This window comes from Ovis canadensis, chromosome 1 (assembly GCF_042477335.2).
Source record: "Ovis canadensis isolate MfBH-ARS-UI-01 breed Bighorn chromosome 1, ARS-UI_OviCan_v2, whole genome shotgun sequence".
NCBI classification, from domain to species: domain Eukaryota; kingdom Metazoa; phylum Chordata; class Mammalia; order Artiodactyla; family Bovidae; genus Ovis; species Ovis canadensis.
Genome location: NC_091245.1, coordinates 11,503,959 through 11,524,635, shown reverse-complemented (window position 1 = coordinate 11,524,635; position 20,677 = coordinate 11,503,959). Strand labels below are relative to the sequence as shown.

At 43.7% G+C, this 20,677-nt stretch overlaps 1 protein-coding gene across 2 annotated transcripts in view; it reads right to left on the bottom strand.

The window, feature by feature from the left end:
• Positions 1 to 2,108: 2,108 nt before the first annotated feature.
• Positions 2,109 to 20,677, bottom strand: part of AGO1 (argonaute RISC component 1) — a 31,219-nt gene continuing 12,650 nt past the window's right edge. The window contains exons 9-19 of one of the 2 annotated variants that reach the window (XM_069546758.1): positions 18,510 to 18,629; positions 18,032 to 18,154; positions 17,762 to 17,895; positions 14,130 to 14,314; positions 8,085 to 8,244; positions 7,813 to 7,903; positions 6,522 to 6,716; positions 4,011 to 4,145; positions 3,292 to 3,393; positions 2,765 to 2,964; positions 2,109 to 2,525 (exon numbers count right to left, since the gene is read on the bottom strand). In XM_069546758.1, the coding sequence (XP_069402859.1) occupies positions 2,417 to 2,525; positions 2,765 to 2,964; positions 3,292 to 3,393; positions 4,011 to 4,145; positions 6,522 to 6,716; positions 7,813 to 7,903; positions 8,085 to 8,244; positions 14,130 to 14,314; positions 17,762 to 17,895; positions 18,032 to 18,154; positions 18,510 to 18,629 (1,554 nt within the window). In that variant the 3' untranslated portion in view covers positions 2,109 to 2,416. Of the gene's footprint in view, positions 2,526 to 2,764; positions 2,965 to 3,291; positions 3,394 to 4,010; positions 4,146 to 6,521; positions 6,717 to 7,812; positions 7,904 to 8,084; positions 8,245 to 14,129; positions 14,315 to 17,761; positions 17,896 to 18,022; positions 18,155 to 18,509; positions 18,630 to 20,677 lie in introns of both variants that reach the window. The other variant, XM_069546841.1, reaches the window with a different exon arrangement.

Below are 20,677 nucleotides of genomic sequence, written 5' to 3'. Positions count from 1 at the left end.
CCCAAAACGCACCGGAGAAGAGAACCCTCAGAGCCCACTGTCCCAAGAAAGCTCCCCTCCCTGAAGGGTGACTAAACACGAAGTAGACAATATATGAAGGCGATGGACAGGGCAGATGGGAGTGTTGGCATCACTCTCTTAGGCACTTGTATAAGGAATGTAGGCTCTCCAGTGAGCTGCCTCCTCCCAGAGCCCTCCATTCAGTTTTCAGCTGGGCTGTGCCCACAGGGCACCCCATACTGTTGCCAGTAGGAAAGAAGTATAGAAGAGTTACTCAACAGTCCTGATGCCTTCTCTATAATCAATGTTTGTGCTACGTTTTGTGAAGTTGCTGAACAAAGTAGCCAACCAGAACAGAACCTGGGATAGACTGTTTTGCATAGCAAATCTGGGTCTGTACAAGCGCTGCTGGGGAGGGGAAATGGTAGCTCTACTGCATAGGCCCATATTCAGACCAACCTTCTGCTGGCTGGCCTTGAGCCTGAGCTAGGTCTAAAGAGTCATGGCTTCATCACCAGATTGGGGGAAACCCAAGCCCAGGCTCCTCAAAAAGAGGAATTTCCACACTGAAGCTGCAACTCCTCATCCCAAGCAGTGGGACAGGAAAAAAGGAACAGTCGAGGAAAGAGGAAGCCTTGCTTCAAGGCCAACAGGCCCCAAGCTAGAACCCCCTACTTTTCCAGTTCTGCAAGACAGCCAAACCCCATCTCTACCCAGGAAGACAGGAAAAAAAGAGGAAAAAAAAGCCCATGCCATCCACTCACATGCCCTAGTGGGAAATCAGGAAAAAGTCATTTGTGTAAACAGAAGCAATAGGGAGCAGCAAAATCCCCCAGCCTATCCACAGGACACGCTGAAATCTGGGATAAGCCAAGCATCAGAAGATAGTCCAGAGAAGGAGACGCACTTGCAGGAAGAGTGCAGGGCAGTGCAGCAGAGGTGCCTGCAGCAAGAGAAAGGTATTATTTGCACAAAGGGTGGAGCCTGAGCCCCACATGTGGAGATAACCACACCCTACAGAGCCAAGCCAAAGCAGGCCAAAGAACAAGTCAGGTACATAGTTCCTTTGATGGCTCAATGTTTCTGGGATGTAAACTCACTGGGCATGGGAGGGATTTATTTCCAGATTTTGGCAATAGACTCAGGTTATGGTATAAAAATAACATTTAGTTTTTGCTTTTTTTCCCCCCTTATTTTAGACCTAAAGATCATCTGTTGTAAGTCACCCCAGTTAAAAAATATTGAAACATAAAGAGGCTTGACCATCAGGGAAAAGAAGCCAAGAGTGAGAAATGCTATGAAAGTTAACTCCAGACCCAGGCAGGTGGGGAGAAAGCGGGGACAAGAAGAAAGGAGACATAAGTGGAAAGGCCAGGGGCCAGTCATCTCAGCAGCTCCTAGACTTGTCATGTCTGAAAGTGCAAATGTCAATGGATTTTAACCATCTTGAGGTCGTGATCTTTTTAAAAGCTCAATGAATATGGAAGTCAATTCCTTCAAATGCAAAATAGCTGGCGCTCTGGCTGGAGGCATGTTGGGTACAGGGTATTTCATCCCAACCTACCTCCTCTCCCACCCCCCACCCCGCCCCCACCCCCCAAAAGGTACAAAAGGTTGCAGTTCTGCAGCATTACCATTACAGGGAAGGCACTGGTTACCCACCAGCAGGCGGAAGGAAGACAGGGTCGTGTCACTTCAGAGCTAAGTGCCATAGTGCCTTAAGTCTTACTAGGGGCTGGATGTCTGTCAGGTGTAAGGTGGGGTAGAAAAAGTGGAGAAAGAGGAATAAGGGAAAGGGGAGTGGCAGCTGGGGGAGGGGCAACCAAAATCATTAGCATTAAAAATCTTCCTACAGGCTGGATTCTCAACCCATTAAAACATCTAGTATCCTAAAATATTGATCTGCATCTGATTTCGTTTTTCTTCTTAAACAAATCTAGACCTTTTCTGATTAAGGCTCCTAAAAAATCCTTCCCTCCTCCCACCCACTTTCTCAAGCCCCTCACTCTTCCATCTAAAGTATCAAACCCAAACCTACCAGCTTTTGTCCGCAGGGCTGCAGAGCCGACCTTACCAAGCTGTCAGGCATGAGTCTTTAGCACTGTGAGTCACATGGGACACTGTGTGTATGGTGGGCACCGCTGCTGCCTCTCTTGGTCCAGTGGGTTCAGGGCCAGATGGGACAAGATGGGGTGAGGGGTTGAGGGCATGAGGTGAATATCAGAGATTTCTGGCTGGTGGTCTGGCTTACTGGCCCTGTTCCCCACCCTTTTGCCCCCTCTGCGGAAGGAAACAGGGCCTTCTGCATTCCTCCCTACCCCACCTCCCTCCTCCCTGCTTCCTCTGGATTTGGGCGGCACAGCTCTTGGGGCTTGGAAAGCTTTCTTCTATCCAGTGAGGTAACAGCGTTCTGCCTTCAAGCGAAGTACATGGTGCGCAGAGTATCCTGGTGAACCTGCACGGCTTTGGCCAGGGCCTGGGGGTCCCGCCCATTGCTCTGCCCCGATATGTGGCTCCCCTCTCCACTGAAAAGGAAAAATGAAAGAAGTCCTTCCTGGTGAACTGAGCTGCCACTAACCCTTCCCCCACCCCTAGGGTACCAGTTCCCATACCAATTAAGAGAAAACCCCAACCCAGAATTGGGCTGACAAGCCCCAGGACACCAAATTGGACAATCCTCGTTTCCTTCTACCCATGGAAAGTTGAGAGGGTCTGGTACCAGAGGCTGAAGCAAAAAGGAAGTCAGCCTGATTCCAGGCCTCACCTGTCGTGCTCTTTGTCCACTAGGTGGTATCGTGCCCGGAAAGCCACCAAGCGGGCATAGTAGGCAGGTGCTGGAATTGAGACGGAGCGTGTGCATCGTACATAAGTGTGGCACAGCTGGTACGTCAAGATCTGGAGCTCATCCGCTGTGAAACGGTTGTCATCCCAAAGGACATAGTAATGGGATGGTCGGCTGGTGCCCTGGGAAGATAGGAAGGTGAGGGGCCCCAGGTTGAGCAGACGGGATGGCTGACAGTAAGGAATAGGATTACCATTATGAGTATGGCTGGGTTGGAAGGCCCACCCATGAAAAGGCAGACACAAAGCCACCTCTGTCATAAAGCACCCACTGTATGAGCAACCTGACTAAGATGTTGAAAGTACACTTACGTTCAAGTGCACAAAGGGCTTATTAAGAGAACAATCCTGATTTGAATGCCCCTCAGTAATGAATGATATATTCTAAAGGCAATGGGAATGATCAATTATCTTTGACCCACTGGATACCCCAGGACATAGCCCAGCTACCTGGATGCCTGCGTGGCTGCACAGATAGAAGTCAAACTCAAATGGGTGGGTGATGTTGGTGTCCACAGTGGTCCCAGCTGGGATGTTACCACTCTTCCCAATCTGTATAGAAACAAAGACAACCAAGATCCCAAGACCTGCCTGGCCCTAACTAGGGCCTCAACTCAATTCTAACCTGACTCCATCAGAATCCCAAAAGTAAGGCAGAAGTTGCTGTTCCCAGAGAGAGTACTGGGCGCTGAAATAACAGGCTTCTAAAGTTACACAGACCTGTGTTTAAGTGCTGCTTTCACCATTTATTAGCTGTGTGATCTTAGCAAGTTATTTAACCTTTCTGAGGTTAAACTGGAGATAATAACAGTACCTACCTCACAGGGCTGCTGTGAGGAAGACGCCTTGCACAGTGTCTGGCACATAGAAGTTCAATAAATGGAAGTTCCCTTTCCCATCTCTGGGAGCTGGTCTATATATGGGGTTTATAGGCCAGGGAGCTAGGAGGAGGGAGATCAAGTTTAAGGGAAGAAGGGAAGGAGGGGAGAGGGGGAAACAAAGGAAAGGAAGCAGCAGAGGAAGGACCCCAAGAGTCAGGGGGAAGAAAGGTGCCAGGGGCGATGGACAGGCCAAGGACTAACCCCCAGATTTCATTTCCACAGCTCCTTTCATACTCAGAGAAGGGAGACATGACCAGGGAACAGTGACTTCCTCAATCCCTCACTCACTCGCTCATTCTTGTCAGCACAAAAAAGGCGGGTGTGATGGCGTTTCTGCACCACAATATAAGTGATTCCGGGCTGGTAGTCCTTTTCCAGTTTGATGCAGGCATCACGAATGGCCAGCAGCTCATAGTGGAGGATCTAGGCACAGGGTGAGGAGGGAGACAAAGAGACATACAGCTCCTCTTGAGTTCATTCATCTTTCTGAACTAAGGGTTTGCCACTTGTTATACAGCTTTTTGTTCAGCCTCCCTTTATAAGCTGACACCCAACCATCAGAGAGGATAAGCCCTTCCTACCAAAAATCAGCCTTACAGAAGCATACCTCAGAAATATTGCATGTTCAATTCCAGACCACTACAATAAAGTCAGTCACACAAATTTTCTGTTTCCCAATGCATACAAAAGTTATGTTTATACTACACTGTAGTGTATTAAGTGTGCGGTAGCATTATGTCTTAAAAAAAAAATGAAAACAATGTACATACCTTAATTTTAAAAATACTTTATGGCTAAAAAATACTAACCATCACCTGAGCCTTCAGTGAGTCACAGCAGTAACATCAAAGATCACTGACCACAGATCACCATAACAAATATAATAATGAAAAGTCTGAAACATTGCAAGAATTACCAAAGTGTAACACAGAGACATGAAGTAAGCAAATGCTCTTGGAAAAATGGTGCCGACAGACCTGCTGGCCGCAGGGTTGCCACAAACCTTCAATTTGTGAAAAATACAGTATCCGTGAAGCACAATAAAGCGAAGCGCAGTTAAGACGAGGTGTGCCTGTAGACAGTTCACCTGCTCTGTTCCTATAAAACCTAGCTGCGGGGCTTAGTATCCGCAGAGAGCACTCACCTGGTTCCTACGCATAGTGAGACCTAACATCAAGACACAGAATCAAGGTTCACAGAAAAATCACCATGTCCAGAGTGAGGACAATTTTAGGATCAGGAGGAAAATGGGCGTTTCCCCATGGGAGCAGACAGGGTTGGGACCACCACCAAAGAGTAGACACAGAGTTCAGGAATGGCTGTAGAGGGAGTAGATAAATTCAGTTCTATAAAAAAAGCAGTATCATAAGAAAACAGACTAGCTAAAGAAGCCACAGGTGAAAAAGCACAGGCAGTAGCTGCCTTGTTGCCTTGGATGTCAGATATAGGGAGTAAAAACTATCTGGTAGAAGTAAATAGAATTTAGAATCAATCAGAACTAAGTTTTTAAACCCCAAGCTTTATCTAATTTTATTACTTTGAGCAAGTTACTTAACCCCTTTAATAAAGTCTCATTTTCTAGTCACTAATAAGATCATCCTCACAAAACTGTCTGTGAAGACTAAAACAAATAATTAAGCGGAAGCATAAAAAACCTAACAGGGGCTTAATGACTGCTGACTGCTTTGCATAAGCACTTTGAATTTTAACCCTAGGCTACATGAAGCCACAGGACATCTCTGAACAGATACATGTTATAAATTTACCTGGTACTTTAGGAAACATTGTATGACTCAGAGGAAATTGAGCATAATAGTTAAGAGCATGAACTCTGGAATCTGAACAACTTGTCTGAATCCTAGCTTCACTGCTTATTAGCTTGGATGACACTGAAGAAATCATTTAACATTTTCAAGCCTCAGTTTCATCATCTCTCAGGTGGAATAATAATTACTTCATAGGATTCTTATAAGCACTGAATAGAGCACATACAAAGCGGTTAGCACAGTTCATGGCACGTAAGATACCCAGTAAATGGTAGTTATACTACTTATTATTAAATGGTCGAAAAGGAGATCAGTTGAAGATACTAGTCTAAACAATAAGCTATGAAGGCTTAGCAGGGAGACAGAATGTTAAGAACACTGTAAAGGTCAATAGCAGTGTGGCCACCAGATCAGCAGGATCACTAAGAACCTATCAGAGCTGCAAATTTTAATACCCCATCCTAGATTCAATGAAGCAGAAATTTTAAGAGTGGAGCTCTGCAAACTGCTTTAGTAAGCCCTTCAAAAGATTCTGATGGATGCTAAAGCTGGACAGTGAAGTGAAAGTCGCTCAGCTGTGTCCAACTCTGTGCAACACCACGGACTATACAGTCCATGGAATTCTCCGGCCCAGAATACTGGAGTGGGTAGCCATTCCCTTCTTCAGGGGATCTTCCCAACCCAGGGATCAAACCCAGGTCTCCCGCATTGCAGGTGGATTCTTTACTAGCTGAGCCATCAGGAAAGCCCAAAGCTGGAGAACCACTGGTCTAAAGAATCAGTCTTCACCATGAATTAACTAGTAAATAGGCACTGAGAGTCTTTTATTACAAGAAGGAAGGTCTATCAATGACTCTACACACCATCTCTCAGTTGGAATCTCTGCTCCCAAGCCAATTCCATTTAGCAAACCTCCATAAGTAGAAGCACCTCCCAGTGTCAACAGCTTAAGAAAGGGAGCAGTACTCTCTCTGCTACCATTAGGCCCTACGGCCTCAATGTGAAGGTTTTCTTGACTTATTGTGGGCCCTACCTGGGGAAGCTGGCCTTCAGGAACCCCATCTCGGTAGAAGATGATGCGGGTAGGCTTGAAGCGTGTGGACTTGTAGAACTGGATGAGCAGCTCACGTACCATGTAGGATAAGTCTTCAATGATCTCCTGCCGTGGTCTCTGCACTCGCACAGTAGCACAGTAACGGCTGGGGTGGGCATCCATGCTGCCTACCACCTGATAATCAAAGAGGCAGGATCAGCTCCTAAAACCTCCACCCTCCCAACACTGGTGGTTCTGGGTTTGGGGAAAGATCTCTTAGAGGGAATAAAAAAAAAACCAACCTAAGAAATCAAACATGTAGGTTTTTTGGATTCAATAGCCCTGGTTTCAATCTCTGTTCTCTCACACACACGGAAGTGATTTAACCCACCTGATCTTCTTGTTCCTCTTCTCAAATGGCAAAAAGAGTAACACCTGCCTGCAGTACTGCTGTGGCACATGTAAGTCACCACGCACAGGACCTCACTCACAGTAGGTACTTGCTAACTTTGATTTTCCCACCCCTTACAGAGGGGCATGTGATGGTTCAGCACTGTGAGCTCAAAGAGTGACTTCATCCGAAAAACAAGCTAATCTTTTCTTCAAGTGCTAATCTACCCCAGGAACTACAGTGAACAGTGCTCTTGTGGATGGTAGGAACAACATTATTCTCTACGGGGACAGAGGCCAGAGACTAGGATGGATGGCCACAAGGAAAATAAAGATAAGCATAGTATAGGGTTTCCCCACATTTACTGAGATAGGCCCAGTCTGCCTAGAGAAACATGAAGGTTCAAGAAAAAGAAATGAGAAAGAAGGCCTGGTCCCATCAGTCAACTGAGAAGCCCTGTGAGACAGAGCAGAGCTGTCAGGAGAGGGATTAGAGAGCCATCTAATCTACTAGATGAGTCAGGGTACAGATAGGAAAGAGTAAAAGACAATCCCAGTAACTAAGGAATTCACTTAAAAGCGACTTCGGAGAGGAGATATGGTCCTTCCCACATCCCAAAAGTGGGCACAGGGAGACAGAGGGAAATTCAAACACAGAACAAAAGTGATGGAGACATAACCAAGTCTCTGGCCCCACTCTACTCTCTCACTGCTCTCTCTGAAAAGAAGATGTCATACAGTTAGCTTTATTAGAAAACCAAGGGCCTGGTTAATGGGGATGATCAGCTGCAATAAAAAGATCTTGTGACGGGTCAAGCACCAGAGTTGAGGGAAGGAAATCAGGTGTAGTCTTGGGGGCTCAGAAGAGAACCTTACGAGCAAGTTGGAAAGTATCACTCACTGCTGTGATGGAAGGTTTTTTCCCATCCCCTGCTGGTGGGTGTGTAACATCTGCTCCCAGGAATATCACTGGTTGTTGAAAGACTGCAGAGCTAAACAAGGAAGAGAAAACAAAGGGTGAGGAGTTGGGTCTTCTTTTCCTGGCACCATCTAGCTCCCACTTTGGTCCCCTCTCCCTTGTGACTCACTCTGCCTGGACAGTGTCCTATCTTTTCATCAATCTCCAGTATATTACCTTGCTTGACAAGGGCAAGTAAGCAATAGCATTCATACCGCTGGTGTGGGACTAGGATGTTGTTAATGCCACCAAGTTTGACATTGATCTTCAGGCAAAGGTTAGACAGAGTCTGAGGCGAGGTCTTGACCACGTTCTTCACTTGCACACACTGTGTAGCCATTCCCAACAGAGTATCTCCAACACGTTTCACTTCAGCTATGATCAGGGAGAGAATTGATTAGTGCATTCAGCAAATTTTTACTGAATGTCTACTTGATTCCAGGAAGTATAGGAGGTGCTAGGGAACACAATGGTGATCAGAAACACATAGGGTCCCTACTCTTATAGTGCTTACTATCTAGTGACTAATTTTAAAAATCATAAAAAGCGTAACAATGATAAATGCTACAACAGGAAACTTCACAGAGCTATGACACAGAGAGCATATGATATAGCGTAATAACCTAGCCAGGAAAGGATTCTTCACTGAACTGAAATTTAAAGGTAGAAAAGAACTTACAAGGGAGAGAGAATGTGGAAGAGAGCATTCCAGGCCAAGGGAAGAGCAGGCAAAACGCACTGATAGGGGACAGAGCCACGAACTGAAGAAGCTCAAAGGGCAAACCAGATATAAAGGAGAGCAAGGGAACTGCCGTGTGAGAGAAAGAAAGTGGTGATCAGAACAACCTAGGAAAGACATGAGGGTAGTTCAAGAAGGCAGTTGTCAGGATGGAGAGAAGCAGATTCAAGAGGCTATGTAAAGGAAAATAATTTTATGGATAACTTATGAGTTTCTAGACTTTTGTAATAGAATAGACAGATCTTAAGTTCTTTTTGAAACGTTTTGAGTTTGAAGAGCTTTTTGGTCATCCCATTGAGGATATCAATCAGGCAACTGAGTACAGCAATTGGAAGTTCAAGAATAGTCTGAAATGGAAATGTAAAATATGACATATTTAGGTACAGGTAGTAATTGAAGACATGCTCTTGAGATCAACAAGGAAGTGAATGGAGTGAGAGGAGAGCGCTTAAACTCAATTCTTGAGGAGCTCACAATACTTGTAGAACAGGAAGAAGATGAATCTGCAAAGGACAAAAATCCAGATATCTAGGAGGAAGATCAAGACAGGGTTGCAGCATGAATGCCAGGGAAGAAAGAGCATTTCAGGGAGGAGTAAGTGTTCAACCAAATCAAATGCTGCTAAGAGGTAAAACGAGGACCAGAATTTTGTGACAGCAAGGCAAAAATTAATGAACAGAGGCAATAACTGTTTTTGGTAATATCAAATACCATGGAGGAAACATGGGGTCAATAAACAGTACGATATATTTTCAATGGGAGAAATTTGAGACTGTTTAAAAAGCTAAGGGATCATTTCTATCTCCAAGAGATATGGTTAGAAGGAAACCAGTGTCTGTTGAGAACATTCAAGAAAACCAAATACAATTCATAACTCATCTTTCTGAAGGCAGTAGAGAGGTGCTAAGACAAAAGAACTGCAAGAGCTAACACTCCAGAGAGGAAGAGAATCTCACAGAGGTGAGCCATCTGCTGCAGCTGCTCTGCCCTGGGTACATTTGCTGATTCTAGATGTGGGCAAGAGGCTGAGATTCTAGGCTTTGCACCAAAAGAGGAACCACTGCCAAGAGACAGAGAAAGCAACAGCCATTTCTGGCAAACACAAGCTAGTTCTAAATGTGAAAGGTTAAAAAAAACATTTAAAAGAAAACACAGACTAGTATCTTCGTGACCTTAGGATTTCTTAAACAGGACTCAGAAAGTACTAGCCATAAAGGAAAAATACTGATAGACAGGACTACATTAAAATTCTAAAGTTCTGTTCAACAAAAGAACCCATTAAGAAAGTAAAAAGGCAAGCTACAGATATGTGTAGTACACATCATATTTAATAAAGGAATTATAAAGAACATCTAAGCCAATAAAAAAAGAGAAAGACATGAGCAGGCACCTGTCAAGAGGCCAATGAAACACCAATAAAAATATAAAAAGATACTCAACCTTATCAATCACCAGAGAAATCAAATTAAAAAGCACAATGCAGTATTAACAAACACCCGTATAAGTGGCTAAGATGAAAATGACAATACCAAGTCTTATAAGGATGTAGATAACTAGAACTCTCATTTTGCTGCTGATGGAAGTATACGTCTGTACACTTAAAAGCCCTCCTAGTTACACACCCAATAGAAATGGGCACATATATTCAAAGGACATGTACAAGAATGTTCACTGAAGCATTATTTATAACAGTAAAAGCCTAAAACAACCCAATTATGTCCATTAACAGTAGAATGGATAAATACATGTAAATTGTGTTAAAATCATATAACGGAAAAACTGTAACAAACTACAATTAAACAAACACGGACAAATCTAACAAACATAATGTTGAGCGAAAGAAGACAGACACGTAAAAAGGTACGTGATATATGACTCCATTCATATGAAGTTCAAAGACAGTCAAAACCAATCTATGGTGTTAGAAGCCAAAAGAACAGTGGTTATCACTGTTAGGAAGTTGTAGTAATCAGTAGCCTGGGATTGTGGTAATGTTTTACTATCAGAACTAGGTACCCCTGCTGTGACACTGAGAATTCACTGAATTGACCACAAAAGATCTTTGTATGTATATCATACTTCAATTTAAAAATTACATTAAAAAATTATATCAATTTAGTGGAGAGGAAGGAGTTAAAAATACTAAGGACAGGATGAGGCATGTTAGCAGATTAGAACTGGAAATGTGACACTGTCCTTTTATACTTTGGGGGCAATTATAATGCATGGGGACCTTGTTTTGACTATCACTTGGCCTCTGAGGAAGGATGGTGAAGGATCTTTCAAAGAATCTGACTGCTCCTCCTATGTGCATGCTTAATTCCTAGTCAAATGCCCCCATTACCTAAGTGGTATAATCAAAGAAGAACATGTAAGTGAAAGAAACCCAAGGTCATGATCAAGGTATGAAGCTGGAGAGAGGTATAACATGACTGAGCCCAGGGTAGGGAAAACTCTCTGAGTAACACCTGACTTCTCCAAGCATGCCACACCACACCACACAGGGAGGCCAAAAATATTGGATTCTCCCTTTATGGAGGGAACCAGAAACATGGCTAATTATGCAAGGCAATTCTCCTAAAAAGCATCCTTATTTTCTAAACAAGGGACATTAATTTAAGGCCCAAGAGACATGTGGATTGGAGATCAACCAACTTTCATAAGTACTGAGTATCATGTCAGTGGAAGGCTCCTCCTTGGGTATGTATGTACAGAGGGAAGACGATTTTGAGCAGAATCAGATCCACTCCATGCTCAAAACAATTAATTGATCAGCAAACTGACGTAATTTCTGGATGAATCCAGAAAGGTAGGATGATAAGAGAAAGCTTCCAGGAATAAGTACATTTAAATTAGAATGTGAAGGATAGAATTTTAAGGGCAAGGTGGGGCATAAAAAGAGTAGACAGTCTAACCTAAAATCAGTCTATCTCTATCACCTTATCCTTCCTTTACTTTCTTTACATCTTTACTCTTTCTTCATAGCACTTCTTATCTTGCTCCTCAGCTGCAATGTAAGCTCCTCAGGGCACAACTTTGTCTTGCTGCTGAAGTCCTAGCACCAAGAAATGGCCAATACATGGTAGGCTCTCAATAAATACCTGCTTGGGAGGAAAAAAAGACTAAACAATTAAGAGCTTCTGATTTCCAGGCGTTGGAAGTTGTGCTTGCTTGCTTCTATTTTGCGGTTAATCTGTTATCACATTGAGACCAATGACATGATGATTTGTTTGTGAGGAAATTGGGATTACTCCTTGCAAGGTGACATTACCCAGAATGAAACCCAACCAAAATGCTGTCCTACTAGAAAAATACAGATACTACTAAGAGCATATAAAGCAAAAATAGTATTTAGATATTTCAGGCAAAGGCAAATGATGTTAAGCAAAACCAGAGACTGGAAAGCACACAAAGAATGCGCATTTAGAGAGCATCTACTAGGTCACAGGCCCTGTGTTAGATGCTGTCTTTTATATAATTAATTAATGAGGCTGAGAAAGGTTAGGTAACCTAAGACAGTAAACTGGCATAGTCAGGATTAAAATCCAGCTCTATCTAATTCTAGAACAAGTGACCTTTCTGGTATATGTAGCAAAGACATGTACAATAGGAAGCTGAAAAGGTTAAACTAAGATCAGGGGCCCCCAAAAGTTCTATTTTGTGAATGGGGACTAATGAAGGTTTTGTTTTTTTTTTTGAGAGTACCAATCACAAAAAGTCTCATCCAAGAAAGACTTATGAAGAAATGTTAGCATTAAATTCAGAAGAATGGGTGGTGAACAGGGAATACATTTAACACTGTATAAAAAAAATAGCATTAGAGGTAAGCAAAGAGAAGACAGACTGCCCCCAAAGTTTGGATAAAGGAGTGCTGAAGAATTGATACTTTCGAATTGTGGTGTTGGAGAAGACTCTTGAGAGTCCCTTGGACTGCAAGGAGATCCAACCAGTTCATTATGAAGGAGATCAGCCCTGGGATTTCTTTGGAAGGAATGATGCTAAAGCTGAAACTCCAGTACTTTGGACACCTCATGCGAAGAGCTGACTCATTGGAAAAGACTCTGATGCTGGGAGGGATTGGGAGCAGGAGAAGGGGACGACAGAGGATGAGATGGCTGGATGGCATCACGGACTCAATGGACTTGAGTCTGAGTGAACTCCGGGAGTTGGTGATGGACAGGGAGGCCTGGCGTGCTGCGATTCTTGGTCTCAAAGAGTTGGACACGACTGAGCGACTGAACTGAACTGAACCCAGAAGCAATTGTGATACCAACACAGAAGAGAAAAGTAAAGAGAAGGGCTTACTGGTAGACAGAGAAGACAAGCTACTAAAGAGACAGTTCACCAAAACACTTTATAAAAGCAAAGGGCACAACTGTTTTATCCACAAATGTATTCAGGATCTATCAGCGTTTCTTTTCATACACAGTAGATGATCAATGAACTCTTGTGGAAGGAAGAAAAGTCAAAGGAAGAAACAGGAACTGCAGAGAGGTCAAGTGTTGAATGAAGATTTTAATAATACAGGATAACATCTAACAATAGTTGATGACCAAAACAACTGAGATGTATGAGAATTTCGCTAGAATGAAAAGAGAGAAAAAGAGGGCAGGGCACAGTATTCTGGAAAATGCCAGGCATTCCTGGTAATGACAAAAACAGTTAAGGAGAGACAGGAGAAAGTATCAAGAAGTCAAGAGGAGAAAGGTCATTGGTGACCCTCTGCAGAGGAGGGTTAGGAGACTGGAAGAGTAAGATAAATGAAAAAAGCTAAGCAGTAAGTGGTTGGTGAGGAAGTGGGGGTAGAAAATGTATAGAACACATTTAAAAACTCTTCAAGTTTTTTTTATTTTTCTTGAAGAAAAGCAAGAAAATAGGGGGAAAAAAACTAAAGGAGATGGCATGACTGTGGTAATGTACTCTCAAGATGTTTTAGGGTTAAAGTGTCCCAAAGGTAGCAGGATAAAAGAGAAACAAAGAGTACACGTGGGTTGAATAAGATCAGAGGAGAGACACCTCTTCATCTGAAGACGAGAGCTGGAGAAGGAAAAAAACAGTGAGAGAAAAACACTGACTCAGAGATGGATATAGTCATTTCCATTCTTAAAAGAGAGGAAAACTTCTCAAAAAGTCTAAGTCATTCCCAGCAATGGAACACCAACAGAAGCCCCACAAACTGTGCTTGTGTGTGCTGCCCTGTGGCCTGACAGGCAATGCACTCCTACGGTTAGGTACCTGGCCTGACCTGTCTCTGCATCTGGCTAAGCTCAGCCTGGCATAAACACCAGCACACAGAGGACTGCAGTAAATGCTACTGAAAGGGAGGGTGAGCAGGTAAACAGGACCAGAGGTGACTGACTGGCTCATACAAGTTGATATTTCTCCTCTGAGAGGAGCACTGACACTAAGCAACAGCTCTGGCTAGGGCCAAGCACCCATACTGAGTCACCCCTAGGATCTTCCAGGGAGCCACCCTGAGAAGAGTCCCATCACTGTAGTCACTACTGTAAGAGAACTGTACCATACACTGGCGTCTTCCCGGGCAGGATGACGATAATGAGCTGCAGTCCTGAGTAGGTGTTCTTGAGATGCCGGAACATGGGCTCCACACTGTCTGCCCCCTGCGCGTATTTGCAGAAGCAAGGCTGGCCCTGGATGGGCATCCCTGCGTCCTTGGAAATCTTCCGCAGCTGGTCCGTGAAGTTCCTGCAGCACAAGCATGGTCACGACAAGAGGCAGTGAGTCCCACTGGAATACTTCTAACAGCGCCTCCATCTTAGGTCCCCAGCACTATGACAAGCACTAACAGAGTCTAAGAGGAAGGAGACATCATCACATCTAGTGTAAAAACCACATTTATAGTTGGGTAGAACAACGTAGGACTTGCTAAGTGTTCAATGGTATAAGCAGAGAGCTGAGGGAGCCCAGAAGAACGGGAATTCTCGAAGTCTCGCACCTGTCCCACTCAAGCAGCTGGCTCCTGTGCTCTAAGTCTACAGCAATAGGAAGATGTCCAAGAGGAAGGCCTCTTGGCTCAAATTAAACAAATGAACTTCCAACAGTGATCAGAGCACAAGAGATGCTTGGGAAAAAGTGTGCTCCCTCCTCCCCTATGGGTTGTTTGAAGCCTGAGAGCAAATAATTAAACAAGCTTCTTTCTTTGGGCTTTAGAGCTTTACCCTAAGAAAGGGAGACAAAGTTGGAAAAGAGGGTACACATGCAATAGATTAAAAAAAAAATCAAGCTACATAAAGACGACAGAATGAAAGGAGCAGCAGGAAATTCAATTTGTGAAAAACCCGCATTTAGATTAAAAAGCAACAATGCACAAATAGAGAATAAAAGCAATTGTTTAAGGGATGTTATTATATAGCACACAAGTATCAATAAGATGGGTTCAAAAACCTATGCAGTGAGAAACTAAATGTTTACAATCAGTTTAAAAAAAAACCATGAGATTAATACAGTACAACACAGTTGTGTAAAATTTTAAACCACTTATATAGGTATATAAAATATATAAATTGGATAGAAAGGTTACAGTAATTCAAGAAAGGGACTGCATCAGAAAGGAGAAATGAGACTATAACGGAGGATAGAAAGGACTGTCAAATTTATCTGAAATATTTCATTTACTTTTTAAAAAGGATAAAATAAACATGACGATACTCTGGATGATAGACACATGGATGTTTTCCATATTACGCTATTTTTTTAAGTTTTTCAAACAAACATTAGAGTAAAAAATACAATCTATTATTTCACGTAACTATGGCGTGCTGCGATTCATGGGGTCGCAAGAGTCGGACACGACTGAGCGACTGAACTGAACTGAACTGAACTGAAGTGCCAGGACTCTCAAGGACTACTAAGAGTGTTTCTTCCACTTCTCTGCTTGGCATACAACTACAGCATAGCTGTTAAAAAAACCCAATGTGTTAACTAGCTTCCATTAATAAGTAGGACTCTACTTCAAGGAAAGTGGTATTCCCTATCTTCTATTACCAGATCGCACTTGGGGTATTATGTCCAGTGCTGGGGGCCACAAAGTGTTGAGAGAACTCTAGGATGGGGACTGTCTTAAAATCTTGTCCTAAAAGTGACACAGCTGAGATAACAGGGCCTCTTTAGCCAGAAGAAAAATTCTGAGGGTTGACCCTAGGACTCCCTTATCTGTCCCCAATTACCAATTTCTCTCCCTCCATGGCCATCTTCATCTCTTCCCCTTATGTCTCAGTGGAAATGACGGTTTTTCCTGTGCTCTGGATCCCATTCCTTCATATACATGTAGGAACTTTGTCCTATTTCCTTTCTAGTTTTTCTGGATTCTGTTTTCAGCCTCTGTTCACTATGCACATTTTCCGTAGACAATCTCATCCACTGCCATAGCCGAGAACTCCCAAATCTTGAATCTTTAGCCCAGGACTATACAAGCAACTGGCCCAGGTATACAAGTCACATATTACCCCCTGCATCCAGAGATCACTGCAAGAAGGTTGTTGTCTGATGAACTGACTACTTCCTAATCAAAGATTCTAGGTTTATCAGGTTCCATGCCCCAAAATATCTGAACAACAAGTTGCTCCTCAAAAGGACAGGACGGGGGCAAGACATGAGAATGAGAGAGAGACATACCCAGCACAGAACAACCAACAAGGTGACACAGAGTTGAAAGCCTTTCTAATACTGGTTAAGAAATTAGCCCTCCAAAGCCTGGCCAAGGCTAAGAGCAGGCCTGCTCCTGCTGCTAAGCCACTTCAGTCATGTCCGACTCTGTGCAACCCCAGAGACAGCAGCCCACCAGGCTCCCCCGTCCCTGGGATTCTCCAGGCAAGAACACGGGAGTGGATTGCCATTTCCTTCTCCAGTGCATGAAAGTGAAAAGTGAAAGTGAGGTCGCTCAGTCGTGTCTGACTCTGTGCGACCCCATGGACCCCATGGAGCCTACCAGGCTCCTCCGTCCATAGGATTTTCCAGGCAAGAGTACTGGAGTGGGGTGCCATCGCCTTCTCCTAGAGCAGGCCTAAATAGGGCCAAAATCCCAAGAACTCAGGACAGGAGATAAGAGATACTCATTTAAGAGAACTATAATTGTGACAGAGGTAGCTGTGCATCTGTGAGGGGAGAAGGAGGGCCACAGTCTCCACATTCATCAGGGGCTGCTGTGATCCACTCTTATGAAAATCCCAAGGTCAGGTGAACCCACCAGGGCACACATCTCTACTGATTCCCATCACTGCCCAAAGTGGTCAGCTCCACTGATTCTTTCTCAGCTCCACAATGCACTGACCGTACTCCAGATCCAAAGAAAACAGAGAGCCAGCACTTCAAAGGGCAGCAGGAACTGAACTGCATACTTCTAATGGGTAAATTTTGTGGTATTTGAAAAATAAAAAAGAAGACTGCAGGGGGAGGGTCAATGATTTCTTCACTTATTCACTCACTCATTCAAGACCATTATTCCCCTAACCGATTCCTTCAAGCCTCTTGGCTATGTCACTTTCTTCTTTGCTGTCATCTACTCCCAGCTACTCAGCCACAGGTGGCTCAGAGTCCCTTACAACTCATGTTCACCTAACTCGGACCCAACTGAACAAATTCTGTCCATAGGACAGGACAGCTCAGAGTACCAGCTGAACTTTTATTTCTAATCAGGAATATAAGCTCTGAAACTTCAGATCTGATTTGCCCCCAATTTGACACCTTCTTGATAATGCAAACCTTGTACAAGTTACTTAACCTCTTTGAGCCTCAGTCTGCTGAAAATGGAAATACGACCACTACTCACTGTGAAGATGAAATAAGAGAACATAAAATTAGGTACAACGTCAGCATAAATATTATAGTCATCACTACTACTATTTACCACCCATGTTAAATATTCCAACAATAAAACAATTCAGGTCTCCCTTAGGAGGTTCACGTCCTGAAATTATCATCTCTGACACAGATATGGCTCCTTATCAAGACTCCTGACCACAGAGGGACAGAAGAAACGAAGCAGGAAGAAGTTTAAGCCAGACAGCACAGGGGGCAGAGTCAAAAGTCAGAAAAAACAGACTACAGAGCAAATCTTGGCCCCTTGGGAGTAGAGGAATTTAGGCAACTCTACGGTCCTTCCCACCTTTCCACCCACACACTCAACCTCCTTACTTGAGCACTTCTTCTCGACACTGTTTTTGGGGTGCGAAGCAGGCGATGGCCCAGACTTTGATCTCAATGCCATTGTAGAACTGTTTCCCCCGCATGTCCCAGACACCCTGATTGGGTGTGGCAATGGCCCGGTTCTGGGGATAGGCAGAGGGGGTGCCCAGGTGAGCTTCAATAGAGCCAGGTGGGTAGGGGAGCAAAAGCCACTGGCTATAACAACCCAACCTCCCCCCATAAGCCCCAGAGACGTTGTCTGGCCCTGACCCTGCTCACCCGGCCGCCATACTGCAAGATGGGCGCCGGCAGCACTCGTCCCGTCACCTCCGTCATGTCATCCTTCACCTTGATCCCAAATTCCTGGATGTACGGATCTAGGTTGTAGCTGGCATTCTTCATCTGCAAGACAAAAGAAGGGGATCTCAGGACAGCAGTAGCTTGGCAACACTGCTCACCCTCCGGGTCCCAAGCAGAAAGCCCTGAAAAGCAGCTGAGGCTGGTAAGGACTACCCCTAGAAAGGGGGAGAAAGTTGAAGATGAGGTAAGTGGGAGCAGATGACATAGGGAAGTAATACAGGAGAAAAGAAGAGATAGGAAGCAAAGCAGCTACAGGGTCAAGAAGGAAGAGCAGTCCCAGGTAACCAATCCAGACTTGTTTTCCTAAGAGTCCTGCCAAGGCAGAGAAGCATCTACTTGCTACCAGGGACCTCCATGACTGAGCACCAAGCATACGTTTCTCTGCATCCTCACTGACCAGGCGGCTAATCTCCTCTTGTCTGTCTGGGGCCGATCTAGCTGTAGCCTTTATCATGGTTGAAGTCTGGTTGTCAGTCAGCTTCTTAATGCAGCGCTGCCCAGCCACAATGTTACAGACCTAAGGAAACGAGAAGAACAGGTAGCGCTGGCTTGAGTAGAGTCTATCCTGTACCCAGAGCCCCACAGAAAGGCCCTGGCTGCCAGTCCTGAGAAATGAACTACAAAATCTCTTGTTCACAGACAGGTCAGTTAGAAAACATTCATGTGCAATACAAAAGTCTATAGAGCCACTCTGTGATTAAGGGCTTAGGATCCAGAGCCAGATGTGGGTTCAGGACTCATATGTTAAATACAGAGAACAGTAACAATTGTTTGGAGACTAAATAAAATAAAACGCTTAAAAAATCAAGTACAGTTCTGAACACAGTAAGCACTCAGTGGTGGTGGTTTAGTCACTAAGTCGTGTACGACTTTTGCAACCCCATGGACTGTAGCCTGCCAGGTTCCTCTGTCCATGGGATTCTCCAGGCAAGAATACTGGAGTGGGTTGCCATCCCCAAACACTTGGTAAGTTGTAGCATAAATTATTATTTACCAAAGGACCCGACCTAGAACTTTTCTGAATACTAAGAAAACTCAATATACACAAACTGGATTCTTAGTAGGCAGCTGTCCAATGGTAGCAGGCAGCAGGTTGTTCCATCCTGCAACACACCAGGAGAACTAGACCTGGTTAGTTCTTAAGCCCCAGTACACAGGTGATCGCTGAGCCCTTGGACTATAGAAATCACTGTCTCTGTTGACTGACGGTGTCCTCTCCTGGTATGAGGAACATCTTACCACATGGTTCCTCTGTACTGGGCCTAAGAGAACACAGTGGAGGCCAGTAAAGACTTTCTAGTGACATATAAGATTTCCATTCTATTGCTTCCTGAACACATACGATATTCAGGAAGCCGTGAACAGGAAGCCTTTTGGCAGAGGAGAGAGAAACAACAGATTTGGAAGACTTCAGTTTGAAGTCCAGCTTTGCCAATTCTAGATGACGTTACCTTGGGCAGGACTCTTAACCACTCTAAGACTCTGCTTCTTTAATTTTAGTCATAGGAAAAAAACACTAGCTGTCTCTTAAAGCTGTTGTGAGGACTGAGATGAAATGAAATGCAAAACTTGCTCCCATAGGGCCAATACTCTAAGTACTGATTCTCTGCCTAATTTCCAGAGTTCATGGTGAACAATGGTAGGGAAAACCAGGACAAGGTCACCTACCCTTAAACTCTGTATTTCAAAGAATACACATTAGTCAATTTACTTAATAAAAACCCAGAATTGTTAAAATTTGTAAGGTTGCTCTCTTGAAGGCAATTTAAAGGTGCAGATAATTTCAATTACAGAATCAACACTAGGCAAAAAAAAAGCAGAGATGTGGAGAAACTGGATCCCTTGTGCATTGCTGGTAGGAATGTAAAACGGTACACCTGTGTGGAAAACAGTATGGTGAGTCCTCAAAAAATTAAACACAGAATTACCATATGATCCAGTAATTCCACTTCTGGGTATGTACTCAAAAGAAACGAAAGCAGGGACTAGAACAAATATTTGTACATCTATCTTCACAGCAGCATTATTCATAATAGCTAGAAGGTGAAAGCAACCCAAGTATCCATCAATAAATGTGTTATATACATACATGGAAATATTATTCAACCTTAAAAAGGGAGTTCTGACATACTCTACAATGTAGATGAACCTTGAAGACATTATGCTAAGTGAAACTGGCCAGTTTAAAAAGGCCATGTATTACATAATTTCATTTGTATGAAATGTCCAGGACAGACAAATCCATAGAGACAGAAGCAGATTAGAGATTAGTAGGGGCTAGTGTGGAGGACAGAAGGAATGCTAAGTGACTATTAATGGGTTTGGTCTTTCTTTGGGGGAAGGATGATGAAAATGCTTTAGAATCACACAATGGTAATGATTATGTAACACTGTAAATACACTGAAAACCACTGAAGTGTACATTTTAAGAGGGCAACCTTTATGGGATGTGAATTACGTCTCAATAAAGCTATTCTGAAAAAAATATATCACCTACAATAGCCTGTATGATTTGACCCTGTACCTCTCTCCAAAATCATCTCCTACTTTTCTCCTCATAAACTA